Below are 18,336 nucleotides of genomic sequence, written 5' to 3' on the forward strand. Positions count from 1 at the left end.
GACTGAGCCACCCAGGCGCCCCGACAGTCACTGTTTAAGAGCCACTGTGTACTAAGAACTTCTCAAACATCCCATTTATTTTTCCCAACAAACCCCTGAAAGAACTTTTTAATACCTAGCATTCGTGAATGTTTACTAGAGACGTTCCAGGCTGTTCTAAATGTTTTGGCGCAAATCGGCTCAGTTAATCCTCATATCAACACTGTGTGGTAGGTTTAATTATCCCCCTTGCAAAGATGAGGAAACTGAGGCGCAGAGCAGTTAACTGGCCCGCTGGTAATTGTGTTTGCTGAGTGAGAGGTTGCTGACCATGCTTCATTGCTCCCACTCAGCTCTACATATTCTAATTGGGCACCAGCCTTTGGCCAACACTCAAGACTTCCTTCTCCACTCCTCACTGGGTACCATATGATGATCATACATCCTTAACAACTGTGGTTTTCCATCAGCGACACATGCTTGCAATCCCTTAATGGTTCTTGTATACTTGCTTTGTCATATTTTATCCCAGACTAATTTCTTCTTCCCCAGGCTGGCACTTTTTTGGCATTACGCTGCCTCTGTTTTTAATCAAGGCCTCCCACACCCACATTCTCAAATTCAGCAGGCACTCACTTCTGGCAAGAGCCCAGGGCTGGATGCCAGGCTTCCTGCTGGGACTGGCCCCACAGCTTCTCCAAATATTTACTTCCCCAGGATAGCCTCCAAATTACAGAGTAGTTCCCCTGCATCACGGTTTCCTTGGGATCGTCTTTGGCAAAGTGGAAACCAATGTAGCCTTGTATCCCTTGTGCTGAGCACAAGGCTGCTACAAGGTTGATCCTTAATAAATAATCACTGAATAAATAACTTGATTCTTCTTTCCACTTTAAAAATTAGGCTTGGGGCGCCTCAGTGGCTTAGTTGGTTACGCATCCGACTTCGGCTCACATCGTGATCTTTGAGTTCGAGCCCCGCGTCAGGCTCTGTGCCGATGGCTCAGAGCCTGGAGCCTCCTTCGGAATCTGTGTCTCCCTCTCTCTCTCCCCCTGCCCCGATCATTCTCTCCCTCTCTCCCTCTCTCTCTCTCAGAAATAAACATTAAAAAAAAAAAAAAGGCTTGTCTAACTGGGAAACCAGGGAAACTCTAAAACCAGATGTAGGAGTTAGCTTTTGCTCTATGACAAATAGTCATAAAATCTGTCCACATGTCTCCAGATGCCTCAGTTTCCTCGTCTGTGGAATGGGGGTAATAACAGAACTTACCCCCATGCCTAAGGAAACTAGCCATTTGCAGAAATAATGATCATACCAGTATTATTTCAGTAACTTCTAAAAAAAAAACCGCTCATGTCCCAGCAGGGGCTGTGAAGCCCACCCTGCTCCCACCAGTCCCACCAAAGATTCTTTGGCAGTCCATACTCTTTTATTTTGTTAATCACCTCATCAGGGAACCTCTGGGAAACACTAGCTCCTTCTGCCTGTAAGACCATGGCTACACACGGAGGTTTTACCCATCTGATTTTATCCAGTTTTCTAGGATTTACCATCTTAAAAAAAAGGAGAAAAAAAAAGAGCATTTAATGTATTTTCTGTGTTTTCCCATTTCTGAATTAATATGGTGGGTTGCCTTGATTCTAAGACTTTATTGACTGTAAGACTCACCACTGATTTTGGAATGGAGGGGCTGGGGGGGAGGTTAGATCACATACTAATCTTTTTTTTTTTAATTTATTTTTGAGACAGAGAGAGACAGATTATGAACAGGGGAGGGGCAGAGAGAGAGAGGGAGACACAGAATCTGAAGCAGGCTCCAGGCTCTGAGCTGTCAGCACAGAGCCCGACGTGGGGCTCGAACTCACGGGGACCGTGACATCATGACCTGAGCCGAAGTCAGATGCTGATGCTGAACCGACTGAGCCACCCAGGCGCCCCGATTACATACTAATCTTATGTAAATTACATTCCAATCTCAGCAGCATCAAGGCCTCTGTGCTTGAGGGAGGGCACTGGGGAGGGGGGCGCTTACAAATTAGAATTACAGAAACACATTATGTTCACTGTTTGTTACATCCTTCTTTTGGGTCAAGCACAGAGCTGCACGTGTGTTAACGCATTTTGCCCTCACAACACCCTTATAAGGTACACTTGTAAGAATGAAGAAAGATGAAGAAATTGAGGCGTAGAAAAGTGAGGCCACGCAGCTGGAACGTGGCACCAGCCACTGAGCTGAGGCGGTTGGACCAAAGGCAAGCTGCCTTTCAGAAATATAACTGGATTTCTATAGAACAGATCTGATGGCTGGAGCATCCACTCTCTTCCTATCTGTGGAAGGTCACCAACCTCTTTGGACTATACGAACAGCCATTCCTAGAAGCCTGATACTTAATCCAAGGAGGGGCAAAGGCCTGGTCCAGCTGACTAGGACAAGCACTGGTGAGTGAGTTCTTTCACTGAGTGGCTGCTTTGTGGGATCCAGGGAGGCCCAGACCCTGCCTGGATCTACAAGGAAGTTTCTTCTTCTCGGGGGCACGAGACCTGGAAGGGGATAATGGCAGAGGCCAGAAAAGGGATGGGAGTGAAGTGTTGGAGGAGAGAGAGGCCCCTTCAGTCCAGGGAACCGAAGGGCAGAGAATGCTTCGTGGGCCGTCTAGAACCGTATGACACGGTAGCCACTAGCCACACGCGGCTATTTAAATTTAAATCAATGACGTTAAACATTCAATTCCTCAGTCACATCAGCTCCATTCCAAGTGTTCCGCTCTTGCTGTTGCCTGTCATATTGCGCAGCACAGGTAGACACAACATTTCCATCATCATGGAAAATTCTGTTGGGCACCTGACCCTGGATCCAGCTGGCTGCAGCAAAGACCACATTGTCCGCAGGACATAGGGAGATGCTGGGCCTGTGTAGGGGCCTGGTTCTGGGAGGTGACTGGTGAATAGGGGTGTTCCCTGTGGAGAGTGTGATAAGAGAGGTGGAGAGAAGGGTGCCCACTTGTAGGCTGTACCTTGAGCAAGGAGAAAGGCCCACCAGCGCGTCCCCAGGCTTGTCTGAGAGGGGCTGAGGCGGCTCCCCGTGCCCTCACAACAAACACTGTCATCTGAGGTGACCTGAGTGGGTGGCTTACTCACTGTAGCCTCAAGTCCGGCTCCCCTGGAGCACCTGCCTTTGCCTTGAGTTCCGCCCCCCTCCTTTTTTTAAAAAAATGTTTGTTTTTGAGAGAGAGGCAGAGCACAAGTGGGGAGGGGCAGAGGCAGAGAGGGAGACACAGAATCTGAAACAGGCCCTAGGCTCTGAGCTGTCAGCACAGAGCCCATTTGCTCCCATATTATTGTAGAGCAGATCTTCTACTGTGTTTCGTCTCATCCCTGATATTTCAGTCTGTGTCTAAATTGCTGGGCATCCCATTCGCTCGCCATGTTGGCATCTGCTCGGGCAGCCTCTCTTCTGCTTATGCCTAAGAGCAAAGCCCTGCATTCAGTGCTGCCTTTCTATAAACCCTGGAGAGCCTGAGGGGAAATGATTACAGAAAAGAAGCTGCCCCCAGCCTGCCAGCCATTTTTACCCGAAGGTTGCTGTTGAGAATCCAGCCTAACCCCAAGCTCAGTTCTGCGTTTACCATTGAAGGCCAGTGCACTGGGGCTGGGCACTGGGGATGCAGCAGGGGCTGAGTCTGGGTCCCTGCCTGTGTACTCACAAGTAGGCATACAGCGGGCAGAGGCAGTCTTGGCTGGGATATGAGCTTAATAGCTTGTCTCAAACTAAAGCTTTGCTGTGGCACGGTCTACATCTGGACATGTGCATGCAGCTTGTAATTCACACAGTTTCCCGATGGGCCCTTGCTTCTGGGTTTAAAGCGCCTACTCGTTTTAGGATGCACAGGATAAAAGTGAATCCTGCGTGTCTCACCCCACATGTAAACGTAGGGCCTCTCCAGAGTGATGCTTTTACCTTCCTCCCCCATCCATCTCACTCCCCTCCCGGGCATGAGTGAACGAGAATGCGGCCCAGCACAGCGCCTGGAACGTAGGTCTCAGGAAACGGACATCAAATTGCATTCAGTCATGTATTCATTCGTGTATTTACCAAATATCCACGGACAACACGTGTACCATTCAGGGTTCCTGGCACTGGGAAAATAACAGTGAACAAAACAGATTAAAATCCCCATCATCGTGGGGCTTACATTCATACATTCAGAGATGACAGACAATAATAGTAATAATAATAATAATAATAATAAACAGGTAAAATAAACAGCTTTGCTGGGCAGTGATAAGGTCTCTGAAGCAGAATAACTGAATAAGTAGCATCTACAAATGATAAAATAATTACCTTTCTAGAAGCAGAATATAAAACTATATATGCAGTATGAGCCAATCTTTGAAAAGGAAAAATAATACATACATGCTTTAAACATACATAGGTGGAGGGGCGCCTGGGTGGCTTGGTCGGTTAAGCGTCCGACTTCGGCTCAGGTCATGATCTCACGGTTCGTGAGTTCGAGCCCCGCGTCGGGCTCTGTGCTTGCTGACAGCTCAGAGCCTGGAGCCTGTTTCAGATTCTGTGTCTCCCTCTCTCTCTGCCCCTCCCCTGCTCACGCTCTGTCTCTCTCTGTCTCAAAAATAAATAAACGTTAAAAAAAAATTAAAAAAAAAAAAAACATACATAGGTGGAAAGAAATCCTCTAAAATGGCAGGGGTGGTGGTTATCCCTGAGAAACGGGATGATAGGTGATTGTTCTTTTCTTTTTAAAAAAATTTTTTTAATGTTTATCCACTTTTGAGAGAGAGGGAGACAGAGCATGAGCGGGGGAGGGGGCAGAGAGAGAGGGAGGAGACACAGAATCCAAAGCAGGCTCCAGGCCCCACACTGTCAGCACAGGGCCCGATGCGGGGCTCGAACTCATGAACCATGAAATCATGACCTGAGCCGAAGTCGGACACTCGACCGACTGAACCACCCAGGAGCCCCTGATTTTTATTTTCTTAAATAGACACTTGCATGAATTGATTTTCTGTAATGAACAGTGTTGACTATACCTTTGAGTATCTTTGGTTTCAGCAGGAGACTTGACATGAATCCCATTCCTTACAGGCCATTTCTGAGTTGGAGCCCCAGAGCCCTGCTTCCAGCACGAGGGAAGCTGAGGCAGAGCAGGACTTCCCTTCCATCATGCAGAGTCCCAGGCAACGTTCAGTGCTTGCTCCCAGGGGGTCAGGACAAAGGATTCAAGTCCTTGCTGAAAACAGAGACCAAAACCTGGGAGAGGGGGCTGTGAAGAGGAACAGGCCCTGTAGGCAGAGCAGTGCAGTGGTTAGACCTCAGGGCCATGCCAGGGGCCCAGCTGGTTCCTCTGCCTGACTGTGTGACTTTGAACAAGTTGCTTAACCTCTCTGTGCTTCAGGTTTCCGCATGAAAGGACAGTGATAACAGTACTGGGACTGTTGTGAGGGTAAACTTGTTTAAAAATCGGGGAGTCCTTCGCTCAGTGCCCGGAGAGAGGAGGAGTAAGCGCTCAGAAAGGGTAGTACCTGTCATTTGTAGAGCAAGTCAAGGAGGGCAGTGTGCTATCAGCGACGGTGACAGAGAAGACATGGCAGGAAGGAAACCAGAGGTGGCTGTCAGGACTGGATTCAACCCGCTGGCCGAGCCCCGTGTCCTTTCATTGGGTACCGTCCCCTGTATCCCTCCCCTCTCCCCCAAAAGCTCCGGGGACTTGTCCCTCCTCCGTTGGTGCCACCACTTGAACTGGTCTCACTGAGGGCCAGCTGCTGAGCAGGAATGCAGTTCAGATTTCTCCAGAGCAAACGTTGAGAAAGTTCCTTGAAGAAGCCTGAGAGGAAGAAAGGTGGGCGATGCCTCCCCTCCATGGAGGGGGCTCGTTCTTTGTAGCCCCTCCGGTCACCACCTTCTCACACGTCTCTGCAGGACTCCTGCTTGCTGACTTGGGAACAGACGTGATGACCCTGGGTGGGTTGGGTCCAAGCTCAAGCCTCTGAGACATGGCAGCCTGTCCCTCTGGAACACACTCACTCGTCACAGGGTCTTGGGAGTCTGGGTTTGTGCTCTGGCCCCACCGTCGACCATCCGTGGCAAGTGACCCACCCCTGGTCCTCCCTGTCCTCAGATGTGTGCATGGGGCACAGTGCTGCCTGGCCGTGTTTGTTGGGGGCGCTGCTGCCGGGGTGACAGGAGTTAGTGTGGCCTGCCTCTGCCAGTGCTCCCTTCGCCCCTCGGCGGTTTCCGTGGGAGTGAACTCCAGACCCTTCAAGCTACATCACGTTCTTCTAAATTTCTTGCGATCTTTGGAAAACCCTGAGCATTCCTTCCTTCTCAGCTTATCTCAGTTTATGGTGAAGAATTTGTGAGCATGTGGACGTGGGTGTTGATCTCTTCCTTTAGACCGTGAGCTCCAGGAGGGCAAGGACTGTGTCTGTTCCGCTGATGATTGTCGCTAGTCCCTAGCACAAAGTAGGCAGAAAATGGTTTTTGAATTGTCATCACCAGAAAGGAGAGTAAATTGGAACAAAAAGACCCACCCCGCCCATTCCTCTCTCTCTCCCCGTTCGCTTTGCCGACAGACATTCAGTAGCCAGTGTTCAGGCCGGGATGTCCTTGGGAGACGTGGCTTCGGGGCTCCAGGGCTCCAGCCATCACTGCCATGGCAACAGGACGCCGGGGAGCGTGCTGCAGCGGGCCAGCCTGTGTCCGTGCCCGGCTCAGACGTGTGAGCGGGGGCGATTGGTGCCGAGTGCTTCCCGTCTCTGCACCTCGGCCTCCTTGGGTCACGAGGAGCCGTGCCAATGGTTGAATCCCCCATTCCCTGTGGCATCTCCACGTTGTCTCAGTTGCCCTTGGTCCCCTCTGCTGACCCACTTCTCGGGGGAGGTGGCCGCCTACCGCCCGCACATACACAAAGCCGCGTGTCCTCCCCTCCCCTGGTCATGGTGGGAGCAAGGCGGCAGAGGACGTTGCTTTCGTTCGTGAAATTGAATGAGCCGCAACAGAGACTAGGAAATCGAGTCGGATACTGAAAGAGAAACAAACTAGAGAAACTACTACTTGCAAACAAACAAACAAAAAAATTGCCGTTTCAGTTTGGTTCAATATAAGGACCAAACCACCAAGTTTGCTACGTAATAAGCGTCAGTGGTGCTCCTGATCCTTTCTGATATAATGATGTTCTTGACAAGTTGAGCGTTCCGTCTCCGTAGTCTGAGTGTGACCTGATGACCTTTGCTAGCCAAGAGCGGTGGGGACGTGGGTGACGTGATGTTGCCCAGGTTGCCGTCCGGGCTCTGTGGTGCAAAATTGATTAGGGACAGGGGAGCATGCATGGCCTGGCCTCAATAACACGCTGAGAATGTTCTGGCTCCTTCACAAACCATACTCACCGATACCCTGGAGATCCTGGATGCCAGACCTCCTGGGGCAGTTAATGAGTCCATCAGCCAACTTTGAAAGGTGTTAGCAGCCTCCAAAAGTCCTTTGTGCTAGGTCCCGAAGTGAAGTTTAACGAAAAAGCACGATTCTCTTCTCAAAGCGCTTGAGCCCAGTAAGGGAGGGAGACGTGGTTTTTTGTTTTTGTTTAATGCAATAGAGTGTCACAGAGCTCGCACAGAGGATGGCAGGATGACCCCAGAAACCATCCATTCACTCGGTGTTGAATTCCCTACCTATTATGTGCAGGGCACTCTGCTAGGAGGAGAGAGTAAGAGTGAAACCAGCAGAGTCCCTAGGGTAGTTGGGAGAAGGGTAGTAAACAAGGTGACTAACAAGCAAATACACATCTAACCAAACACCAAATAGGTTTAGTACCAATCACAAAGGTTCCATCAGAGAGAATACTGGGGACCCACCTGAGCGGGGGGCAGCCCTTGAGGCACTCTGGGAGCCCAGTGTGCCCAGAGAAGCAGCAGAAACTGGGACCAGAACCTGCAGGTGGAGCTTAAGACACAACCCCAGGGCGCCTGGTTGGCTCAGTTTGTTGAGCATCCGACTCTTGATTTCGGCTCAGGTCATGATCTCGCGGTTCGTGAGTTCGAGCCCCACGTAGGGCTCTGTGCTGACAGTGCGGAGCCTGCTTGGGATCCTGTCTCCCTCCCTCTCTCTGCTCCTCTTCCACTCACTCTCTCTCAAAATAAATAAAGAAGCATTTAAAAAAAAAACCACAAAACCCAGAAGCTATAAAAGATGTGTAGATTCGACTGCATAAAAAATTTTAATTTCAGGGGCGCCTCAGTGGCGCAGTCGGTTAAGCGTCCGACTTAAGCCAGGTCACGATCTTGCGGTCCGGGAGTTCGAGCCCCGCGTCAGGCTCTGGGCTGATGGCTCGGAGCCTGGAGCCTGTTTCCGATTCTGTGTCTCCCTCTCTCTCTGCCCCTCCCCCGTTCATGCTCTGTCTCTCTCTGTCCCAAAAATAAATAAAAATGTTGAAAAAAAAAATTAAAAAAAAAATTTTTAATTTCAGTAATAGAAAAGATAAAAACTAAAGGCAGCTGAGAGAATATATTTGCAATATCCACAACAGGCAATAGGTTAATATTCAGAATATAAATATCAAATCTATAATAAACTTATGAAAAGATATGCAGCCCACTAGTTATCAGGGAAATTAAGATTAAATAAAAGATATTTCCTTTCTTTTTATTTTTTTTATTTTTATTTATTTATTTATTTTTAAGTTTTATTTATTTTTGAGAGAGATACAGAGTGCGAGCAGGGGAGGAGCAGAGAGAGAGGGAGACACAGAATCCGAAGCAGGCTCCAGGCCCCGAGCTGTCAGCACAGAACCCGATGCGGGGCTCAAACTCATGAACCGCGAGATCATGACCCGAGCCGAAGTCAGTCTCTCAACCAACTGAGCCACCCAGGCACCCCTTTCCTTTCTTTTTAAATACTGATAATAATCTGTGTGAGCAAGACTCCCTATGCAGGGGAACTCATCTTTTTTTTTTTTTTTTTTTGGATAGCATTTTGGCAGCAAATATCAAAATCTTGCCTGTGAATATGCTTTCACTTCATAATTTCACTTCTGAGAACATTTCAGAAATGTACATACATGCAGAAAGCAGCTTGTCCAAGAATATTCTTTTGCAGGATGATGTGTACTTGCAAAAAGCTGGGGATGTGACAAATGCCCATCAGTAAAAGATTATGTAAGGTGGTACTTCCTGACCAGAGGGTGTGCCCCCCCTCCGCCCCCCAGGATCTTTGCCAACCTCTGGAGACATTTTTGGTTATTGTGCCTGGGGAGGTGCTTAGTAGCACCTGGCATTTTGTGGGTGGGGGACAGGATGCTGCTAACCGTGCTACAGGACAGTCCCCACCAAAAAATTACCCAGCCCCAAATGTCAGTAGTGCTGAGGTTGACAAACGCTGGGTCAAATAAATCCGCAGCCAGTTGGAAGAAAAGGGTAAGTCTATACGTGCGCCATTAAAGATCTCTAAGACATGTCATTAGCTTTTTTACAGCTTAATGTGTGATTTTTATAATACAAGAAAAGAAAACAGCAAATTTAAAAAACCACTAAATGATCAGTTCTCCCCAGAGGCAACCACTGTTACCGGTTTCTTATGTGTCCTTCCAGAAATAGTCCCAGCACAGACAAGCATATTTGGTTTTTAATAAGCTGTAAGTATTTTGCTGCATGGTTAGATTCAGAAACTCGTGCATTAATTAGCCGGATGCTAGCGGCCTGCACCTGACGACCCCTGACATAACGTTTTTTAGGTTATTCCCCCCCGCCTCTTGTGTTTTCAAGGGCATTTTTATTTTTGGATACAGAACAAAACTGTGTGCTGGGGTTTGGGAGGGTGGGAAGGAGCCTGTAACCAAAAGGCTGATATATTGGTTAGTGAAAGGAGGACGCAGAGGAAATAAGCCGGGCGAGGGTCCTCTTGCACGTGGGTGTCAGTGAGGTTCCACAAGGGCTGTTTGGTGGTGCTGACCCGGGGGGGGGGGGTGGGGCTTTAACAGGGAGGTGGGGTAAATTTCCTCCCACCCCAGGGCAGAATTCAGCCAAAGTTAGAAACATATCAAATCCCTCTTCTGCCGGCCCACAGCCAAGCAGAGTCATTAATGGGCCTCCTTGCAGATCCAAGCGCACTTTGCAATCACTGACTCGCCCCATCTCTGACTTTTTGAACAAGCCTGGCTTTCATCTCCTGGGCTTTTCCAGAAAAGCCTCTTAGAATTGGGTCTGAGACTTTTTGATGTTGGCTTTCATCAGCGACTTCTCTTTCCCCTGCTTGTCTTCCTGGCTGATACATTATTCCAAGGTCAGGATAAAAACCCTTGCGAGAAGGTGGGGTTGGGTGACCTGCCCACATCCAGCCCGAGGTTCTCGAAACATAAGGTGTCTGGTGCCATCTTCAGCCAGATGCAGGCGTGTTCAGCAGACCAGACTCCGGCAGGAGCACAGGAAGACCAAGCCTCCTGAGGGAATGTTCCAGAGCACAGACTGCAGATAGCAGGTGGCAGGGCCCCCGAGACCACCGGAGGCTTCTCCTGAAGCCTGCCTCTTGAGTCTTCTCCAGAAATGTTCCATCTTAGACTTCAAAATGCTTTTTCTTCCTTGAGGGACACCCACCCAGACTGAGAACCTGAGGAGGCTGCCTGGCGCGTGCTGTAGAGTTAAGACCAGGACGTTTTAGTTCCAGAGTTGGGGGTGGGGGTGGAGAGGCGGGGGTGGGGGTGGGAGAGGGACATTCATTTCTCTCAAGTGATGTCAGCCTGTTTCAGGTGTGAAATTTAAACCCTCTGTTGCTTGCTTTCACAAAAATCATCTCTTCTTTCTAGTAAGCATTTTGATAGAGTCAGAAACGACACAGTTTGGGGGAGAAAGGGGTGGTTTCTAATCTGAGATGATTCTGGGGATTCTGAACAGTGCCACAGCCGGTCTGTGAGACCCTGGCTTTGAGTTGGGGGTGCTTGCAACATTACTTTTAAACCTCTGGATGTTTGTGTTAGATATTTTATCTTCAACTGTCAATGGCAGCTTGATATAAAAGGACAAGCCTTGGGGCGCCTGGGTGGCGCAGTCGGTTGAGCGTCCGACTTCAGCCAGGTCACGATCTCGCGGTCCGTGAGTTCGAGCCCCACGTCAGGCTCTGGGCTGATGGCTCGGAGCCTGGAACCTGTTTCCGATTCTGTGTCTCCCTCTCTCTCTGCCCCTCCCCCGTTCATGCTCTGTCTCTCTCTGTCCCAAAAATAAAAAAATAAAAACGTGGAAAAAAAAAAATTAAAAAAAAAAAAAAAAAGGACAAGCCTTTATCAGAGGAGCTGGAGAGCACAAATTACTCCTTTGGACGGTATCACATTGAAGTTACTCTACACAGAATCACGTCTGCCTTCCAGAAGCCTCCCAGCCTTCCTTAGCCCTGAAGTCAGAACTCCTACTTCAGTTTGTCTCAATTCTGCTGTGGTGTTTGATTTGCTTCTCTGGCTGGAAACAAGAAGAGGTCTGAGGGGGCCGTGGTTGGGGTGGGGGAGGATGAACACCCCAGGGTGTTTTCTCCACCATGCTCTTGCTTGCTCATTCTCCTGCTTCACCTTTCTGGCTGCCCCCAGAGTATCGATCTAGAGGATTCAGGGGTCTGCATCATTTGCAGAGGTTACCTGCTGGCCTTAGAAAAGTTCTGAAAAGTTTGGTGTCAGATCTTTCTTTCTTTCTTTCTTTCTTTCTTTCTTTCTTTCTTTCTTTTCGTTCGTTCTTTTTTTAGAGCGCATTAGCTGCGATGCTGGCCATTTAAAGTAGGGATGAATGAATTATTGGGCAAAAAGGATTTTAGTTGTATGCATTAGTACATACCATGTGCAGTCTAAATGTGATTTTCCAAAGTTGGGATTCCCAGAAGAAGAGCACACGGTAGGTAGGTGGCATTAGGCCAGTTGAACCGGGTTCGGGAAGTCTTACTTTACAAGCATGTTTCCCAGAGAGGTTTGCGATGGTTTGCGGTAGAAAGATAATGTCCTTCCTGCTGAAGGTCCTCGGCCCTGGGAGTTCGTAGAGGAAGACCTGCCCGGACCCCTGTTGTCCACTGGGAAACTCCCACATCTCTGTGTCATCATGGGAAAGAGGTGACTCTGTCACAGATGAAGAGTTGTACAAATTATTCTAATCTTTGCATTCAGTTAAGCACAAAATTGCCTCTTCACCCAGGAATCACGCCTCATAATCCTGAATTCGCTGCATTTTAAGGCAGGCCTTGAACGCCCCAGTGCGGGAGGGGTCAGCGCGAGGTGGGGACACCCAGAGACCGGGAGGCCTGCAAATGGGGACTGATAATCAGCAGAGCCCTGGCGAGATCATGCATAGTCCCGAGTGAAGCAGAGCTCCCCTCGGAGCTTTAAAACAGCCTCGAGGCATGAATCATTCTATTACCAAGGCTGGCCGGCCTGAGAGGAACCGAAAAAATGAAAATTACTCCTGTTGCTCATTAGCAAAGGGGAATACGCAAATGTCGAGGGTCCCTCTGCACACCGCTGTTTGGATTTGACAAGCAGAGCACTCTCTTCATGCCAGAGTCTTTCCCAGCCTTCGTATCTGTTCGGAGCAGTTGGACAGCCGCTAGAAATGAGGGGCTTGAGAAAATAGAGCATTTTTCACACCACTTGAACCAGTGTCAGATACATTTTGTGATTTGATGCTCATTAGAGACTCACATTTTCTTTCTTTCTTTTTTTTCCCCTTTTTTTTAAAGCTTGTTTATTTTGAGAGAGAGAGAGTGGGCGCGCAATCAGGACGGGGACAGAGAGAGAGAATCCTAAGCAGGCTCTGCGCTGTCAGCACAGAGCCCGATACGGGGCGTGAACTCACGAACTGTGAGATCCTGACCTGAGCCGAAGTCGTTCACTCAACCGACTGAGCCCCCCAGGTGCCCCGCGACCGGCATGTTTTAAAGGCTCGCACTATGGGGAAGTGCACTTTCCCAACCTTGCAGCCAGTCTGTGAGGAAATAACCTGAATCGCAGCGGTTCCTCAATGTCCTGTCGTGGTTTCTTCCCTGGGTGGCCGTCCTGGCTGGGCGTTTCTCTGATGTGCCTGTATTTCTGTCCCAGGTCACTCTGCTGATCGCCTTCATCTGCGTGAGGAGTTCTGTGTGGACCAGGTACAGTGCCTACAGCTACTTTGAAGTGGTCACCATCTGCAACTTGATAATGATCCTCGTCTTTTACCTGGTGCATCTCTTCCGTCTCTACCGCGTGCTCACCTGCATCAGCTGGCCCCTGTCGGTAAGGGAGTGGCCTGGCCCGATTCTGGGCACCCAGAGGTCAGGGTATTAGCTGGGGCACTGAGACCCAACAGAATCCGTCCCATCTGCGCCCCCCGGTGTCCACCTGCTCTTCCTCCGTCTCTTCCTGCTGTGGCCCTGCACGTCCCAATGTCTGCCGGACATCTCTGCCTGTGTCCTGCTGTGCCTCCTGCCTCAGTGTTTATTTTCTTGAGTGGCAGCAAACGGGCCACGTGTGTGAGTTTGGAGGAAGAAGCTCCTAAAGGCGATGGGGATTTATACTGTTGGGAGTACTGAATGGTAAGATTCATCAACTAAAAGGACCGGCAGAGTCCGAGGAAAGATTTCAGAAGTTTCCAGGATTTTTTTCTTCCCATTCTGTTATTTAAAAAAAAATTTTTTGGGGGCCCCTGGGTGGCGCAGTCGGTTAAGCGTCCGACTTCAGCCAGGTCACGATCTCGCGGTCTGTGAGTTCGAGCCCCGCATCAGGCTCTGGGCTGATGGCTCAGGGCCTGGAGCCTGTTTCCGATTCTGTGTCTCCCTCTCTCTCTGCCCCTCCCCCCTTCATGCTCTGTCTCTCTCTGTCCCAAAAATAAATAAAAAAACGTTGAAAAAAAAAATTAAAAAAAAAAAAATTTTTTTTTTAATGTTTATTTTTTGAGAGACAGACAGAGCGTGAGCAGGGGAGGGGCAGAGAGAGAGGGAGACACAGAATCCGAAGCAGGCTTCAGGCTCCGAGCTGTCAGCACAGAGCCCCCAACATGGTGCTTGAACTCATGAACCGAGAGATCATGACCTGAGCCGAAGTCGGACACTTAACTGAGCTACCCAGGCGCCCCTCTATTATTTTTTTATAAGCTTGGTTGACATATACTTCACGTGCTGGACAATTGCCTATTTAAAGTTTACAGTTCTCCAGATTTTGCTATCTTCCCAGAGTTGTGCAACCATCGCCATAGTCAATTTTAGAACATTTTCCTCGCTTCAAAAAGAAACCCCCTATGCTTTAACTGTCACCTCCTACCTTTCATCCCCTCCAACCTTAAGCAACCACTAATCTACTTTCTGTCTCCATGAATTTTCCTCTTCTTGACATTTCCTGTAAATGGAAGCATATGTGTGGTCTTCTGTCACTGGTTTCTTTCACCGAGAGTGTTTTCATGGTTTTTCTATGTCGTAGCATGCGTCAGTACTTCATTTTTTTTTTAATAGCCAAGGAATATTCCATTAAAAGGATATACCACATTCTGTTTATTCTGATGGACATTTGGGTTGTTTCCACCTTTTGGCTATCACGAATAATGCTGCTGTGAACATTCACGTACAAGCTTTTTGCGTGGACGTGTTTTCATTTCGCTAGGGAATATACCAGAGAGTGGACTTGCTGGTTCCCGTGGTAACTGTGTTTAATTGTTTGCGGAGCTGCCAGACTTTCTTCCAAAGTGACTGCACCATTTTATATTCCCATCAGCAGGGTAGGAGGGGTCCGATTTCCCCGCATCCTTATCAATACTCGTCATTTTTCTTACTTTCTGATTTTAGTCACTCTAACGAGTATGAAGTGGTATCTCATGATTTGCATTTCTCTGATGACTCTTGATGTCAGTCATCGTTTCGTGAGCTTTTTGGCCATTCACGTATCCTCTTTAGAGAAATGTCTGTTCAGACCCTTTGCCCATTTTTGACTAGGTTGTCATTTTATTACCGAATTCTCAGTCTTTTGTACGTTTTAGTTAGAAGTTCCTTATCAGATAAATGATTGGCAGATATTTTCTCCCATTCTATTGGTTATTTTTCACTTTCTTAAGTTTTTTTTAATGTTTATCCATTTATTTCTTGAGAGAGAGAGAGCACACGAGCCTGGAGGCACAGAGAGAGAGGGAGAAAGAGAGAAATGCCAAGCAGGCTCCGCACAGAGGGGCTTGAACCCACGAACTGTGAGATCATGACCTGAGCTGAAACCAAGAGTTAGATGATCAACTGCCTGAGCCACCCAGGCACCCCTAGTGTTCACTTTCTTGATAGTGTTCATTAAAGCACAGGTTTTTAGTTTGATGAAATCTAATGTAACTACTCTTCTTCTGTTAATGATGTTTTTGGTATAAAATCTTAAAAGCCAAACCCAAGATCATGAAGATTTTACTCTGTGTTTTCCTCTAAGGAGTTTCATAGTTTCAGCTCTTACATTTAGGTATTTTGTCTATTTTGAATTAATTTTTTGTGTCTGGTGTGAGGTAAGGATTCAACTTCATTCTTTTGAAGGAAAGAATACGTTGAAATGTAAATATCCAGTTGTCCCAGCACCATCTGTTGGGAAGACTGTTCTTTCCTCATTGCATTGTCTTGGCATCCTGGCTGAAAATGAGTTGACCATAAACACATGGATTTATATCTGGACTCCCAGTTGCATTGATCATACCACATGGTCTTGATTGCTGTAGATTTGTAGCCAGTTTTGAAATTAGGAATTCTGAATCTTCTATTTGTTCTTTTTCAGGATTGTTTTGGAGTTTTGCAATTCCATATGAATTTTAGAATCAACTTTTTAGTTCCTACAAAATGTCAGCTGGGATTCTAATACAAACTGCACTGAATCTAGAGATCAGTTTGGAGAGCATTGTCATCGTAACATTAAGTTTTGTGACCTAGGAACATGGGAGGTTTTCCCATTTATTTAGATCTTCTTTAATTTCTTTCATCAATGTTTTATAGTTTTCAGAGTGTAAGTTTTGGTGCATTTGGCACGGGGGAACTTAAATCTGTTTCTAAGTACCTTATTTTTTTGATGATATTTCAAATGTAATCATTTTCTTAATTTCATTTTTGGATTGTTCATTCCAAGTGGATAGAAATACAAGTGATTTCTGTATATTGATCTTGTAACCTTAACCTTGGTGAACTCATTTTAGATCTAATAGACTGTTAGTGGATTCTTCAGGATTTTGTAGATATAAGATTATGCCATCTATGAGTAGAGATAGTTTTATATTCCTTTCCAATCATTTTCTTATCTTATTGTTCTTATTCAACTAAGAAATTAGTTGAATATTGAAGTGGCAAGACCACACATCGCTATCTTGTTCCTGAGCTTAGGAGGAAAGCATTCCATCTTTCATCATTAAATATAATGTTAGCCGTGGATTTTTACAGATGAGATTTATCAGGTTGAAAAAGTTAATTTCCAGTCCTCCTTTGTTGAATGTTTTTTTTATCATGAAAGGGTGTTAGATTTTGTCAAATGCTTTTTCTTAGTCTGTTGAGGCAATCGTGGTTTTTTCCCCCTTAATATTCTTCTAATATAGTGTATTACATTGACTTTCATATGTGGAACTAAAGTTTGCATCCCTGGGATAAATTTTGTTTGGTCATGATATGTAATTCAGTTTATATGTAGCTGGGTTTGGTTTGCTAGCATTTTATTGAGAATTTTTATATTTGTATTTGTAAGGGATACCAGTGTGTAGTTTTCTTGTGATACCTTTGTCTGGTTTTGCTATCACTGTAATACTGGTCTCATAGAATAATTTGGGAAGTGTTACCACCTCTTCTGTATTTTAAAAGAGTTTGTGAAGAATTGGTATTCTTATTTAAATGTTTGGTAGAATTCTGCAGTGAAAGCATCTGAGCCTGGGTTTTTCTTATGGGTGATTTATTATTCTTATTAATACAAACTCTCCTTGTTTTAGATTTTTCAGATTGTTTATTTCTGCTTGAGTCATTTTCAGTGGTATGTTCTTATAGGAACATGTCTGTTTCATCTAAGTTTTCTAAGTTACTGGCATACAATTGTTCGAGTATTCCTTTAAAATCAGTTTTACTTCTGTAAGGTCTGTAGTGATGTCCCCTCTTTCATTTCTGATTCTGGTCATTTGAATCTGGTCATCTTTTCTCTCCCTTTTTTTTTTCTTGATCAGTTTTGCTAAAGGTTTGGCTGTTTTTTTCATCTTTGCAAAGAACCAGTTTTGGTTTCACTAATTTTCCCTATTGTTCTTCTGTTCTCTAGATCATTAATTTCTGCTCCCATCTTTTTTTCCTTCTGTCTCCTTGCTTTAGATTTATTTTGATCTTCTTTTTCCAATGTCTTAAGGTAAAGATTAGGTTATTAATTTGAAACCTTTCTTCTTTTTTAGTATAGGTCTGTACAGCTATAAATTTCTTTCTGAGCACTGCTTTAGCTGCATCCCATAATTTGAGTCCATTATGTCTTCATTTTCATTCATCTGCAAGTATCTTCTAATTTTCCTTGTGGTTTGGTCTCTAATTGGCCCATTAGTTAGGAATGTGTTCTTTTGTACATATCTGTGGGTTTCCCAAATTTCTTCCTGCTATTGCTTTCTAATTTCATTCTGTTGTAGCTGAAGAACATACTTCATGTTATTTTAGTCTTTCACATTTATTGAGTTTTATTTTATGGTTTAACATGTAGTGTATCCTAGAGAATATTTTATTTGCATTTGAGAGGAATGTATATTCTGTTGTTGGGTAGAGTGTTTTATAGATGTTAGGTTAGGTTTAGTTGCCTTATAGTATTGAGTCTTCTATTTCCTTGTTGATCTTCTCCTTAATTGGTCTATACATTATTGAAAGTAGGGTATTGAAGCTTCCAACTATTATTTTTGAATTATCTGTTTCTCCCTTCATCTCTTTGAGTTTTTGCTTCATGTGTTGCTTTGTTGTTAGGTGAATTCGTGTTTATAATTGTCTGTCTTCCTGACGGATTGACGTTTTCATCATTATAAAATGTCCCTCTTTATCTTTGGTAACATTTTTTGTTTTAACATCTATTTTGTCTGACACCAGTATAACGCCTCCAGTTTTCTTTTGGTTGCTATTTGAATGGAAGCTTCTACTTTCAATCTGTTTGTATCTTTGAATATAAGGTTTTCTCCAGTAGACAAGTTGAATCTTTTTTTTTTTTTTTTTTTAAATCCAGCCTGACATCCTCTGCTTCTTGTCTGGATTGTTTTAATTATTCACCTTTAATGTTATTACCCGCTATGTTATCTTGAGAGACCTTTCCTTTGTGTTCCTAAGTTATAAGGCTCCTTTCAAAGTTATGACACCTTTCTGCTTCTTTTGAGAACAAGCTCCTCTGATAACGATACTGATAATGA

General features: G+C 45.9%; 1 protein-coding gene across 3 annotated transcripts in view; it reads left to right on the forward strand.

Moving 5' to 3' along the window:
- The window catches only part of CMTM7 (CKLF like MARVEL transmembrane domain containing 7), a 52,444-nt gene that overhangs the window by 25,818 nt on the left and 8,290 nt on the right, over positions 1 to 18,336 (forward strand). For all 3 annotated transcript variants that reach the window (XM_043595610.1, XM_043595608.1, XM_043595607.1), the window contains exon 2: positions 13,050 to 13,223. In XM_043595610.1, coding sequence (XP_043451545.1) covers positions 13,050 to 13,223 — 174 coding nt within the window. The remainder of the gene's footprint in view (positions 1 to 13,049; positions 13,224 to 18,336) is intronic.

Source organism: Prionailurus bengalensis, chromosome C2, assembly GCF_016509475.1.
Source record: "Prionailurus bengalensis isolate Pbe53 chromosome C2, Fcat_Pben_1.1_paternal_pri, whole genome shotgun sequence".
NCBI lineage: Eukaryota > Metazoa > Chordata > Mammalia > Carnivora > Felidae > Prionailurus > Prionailurus bengalensis.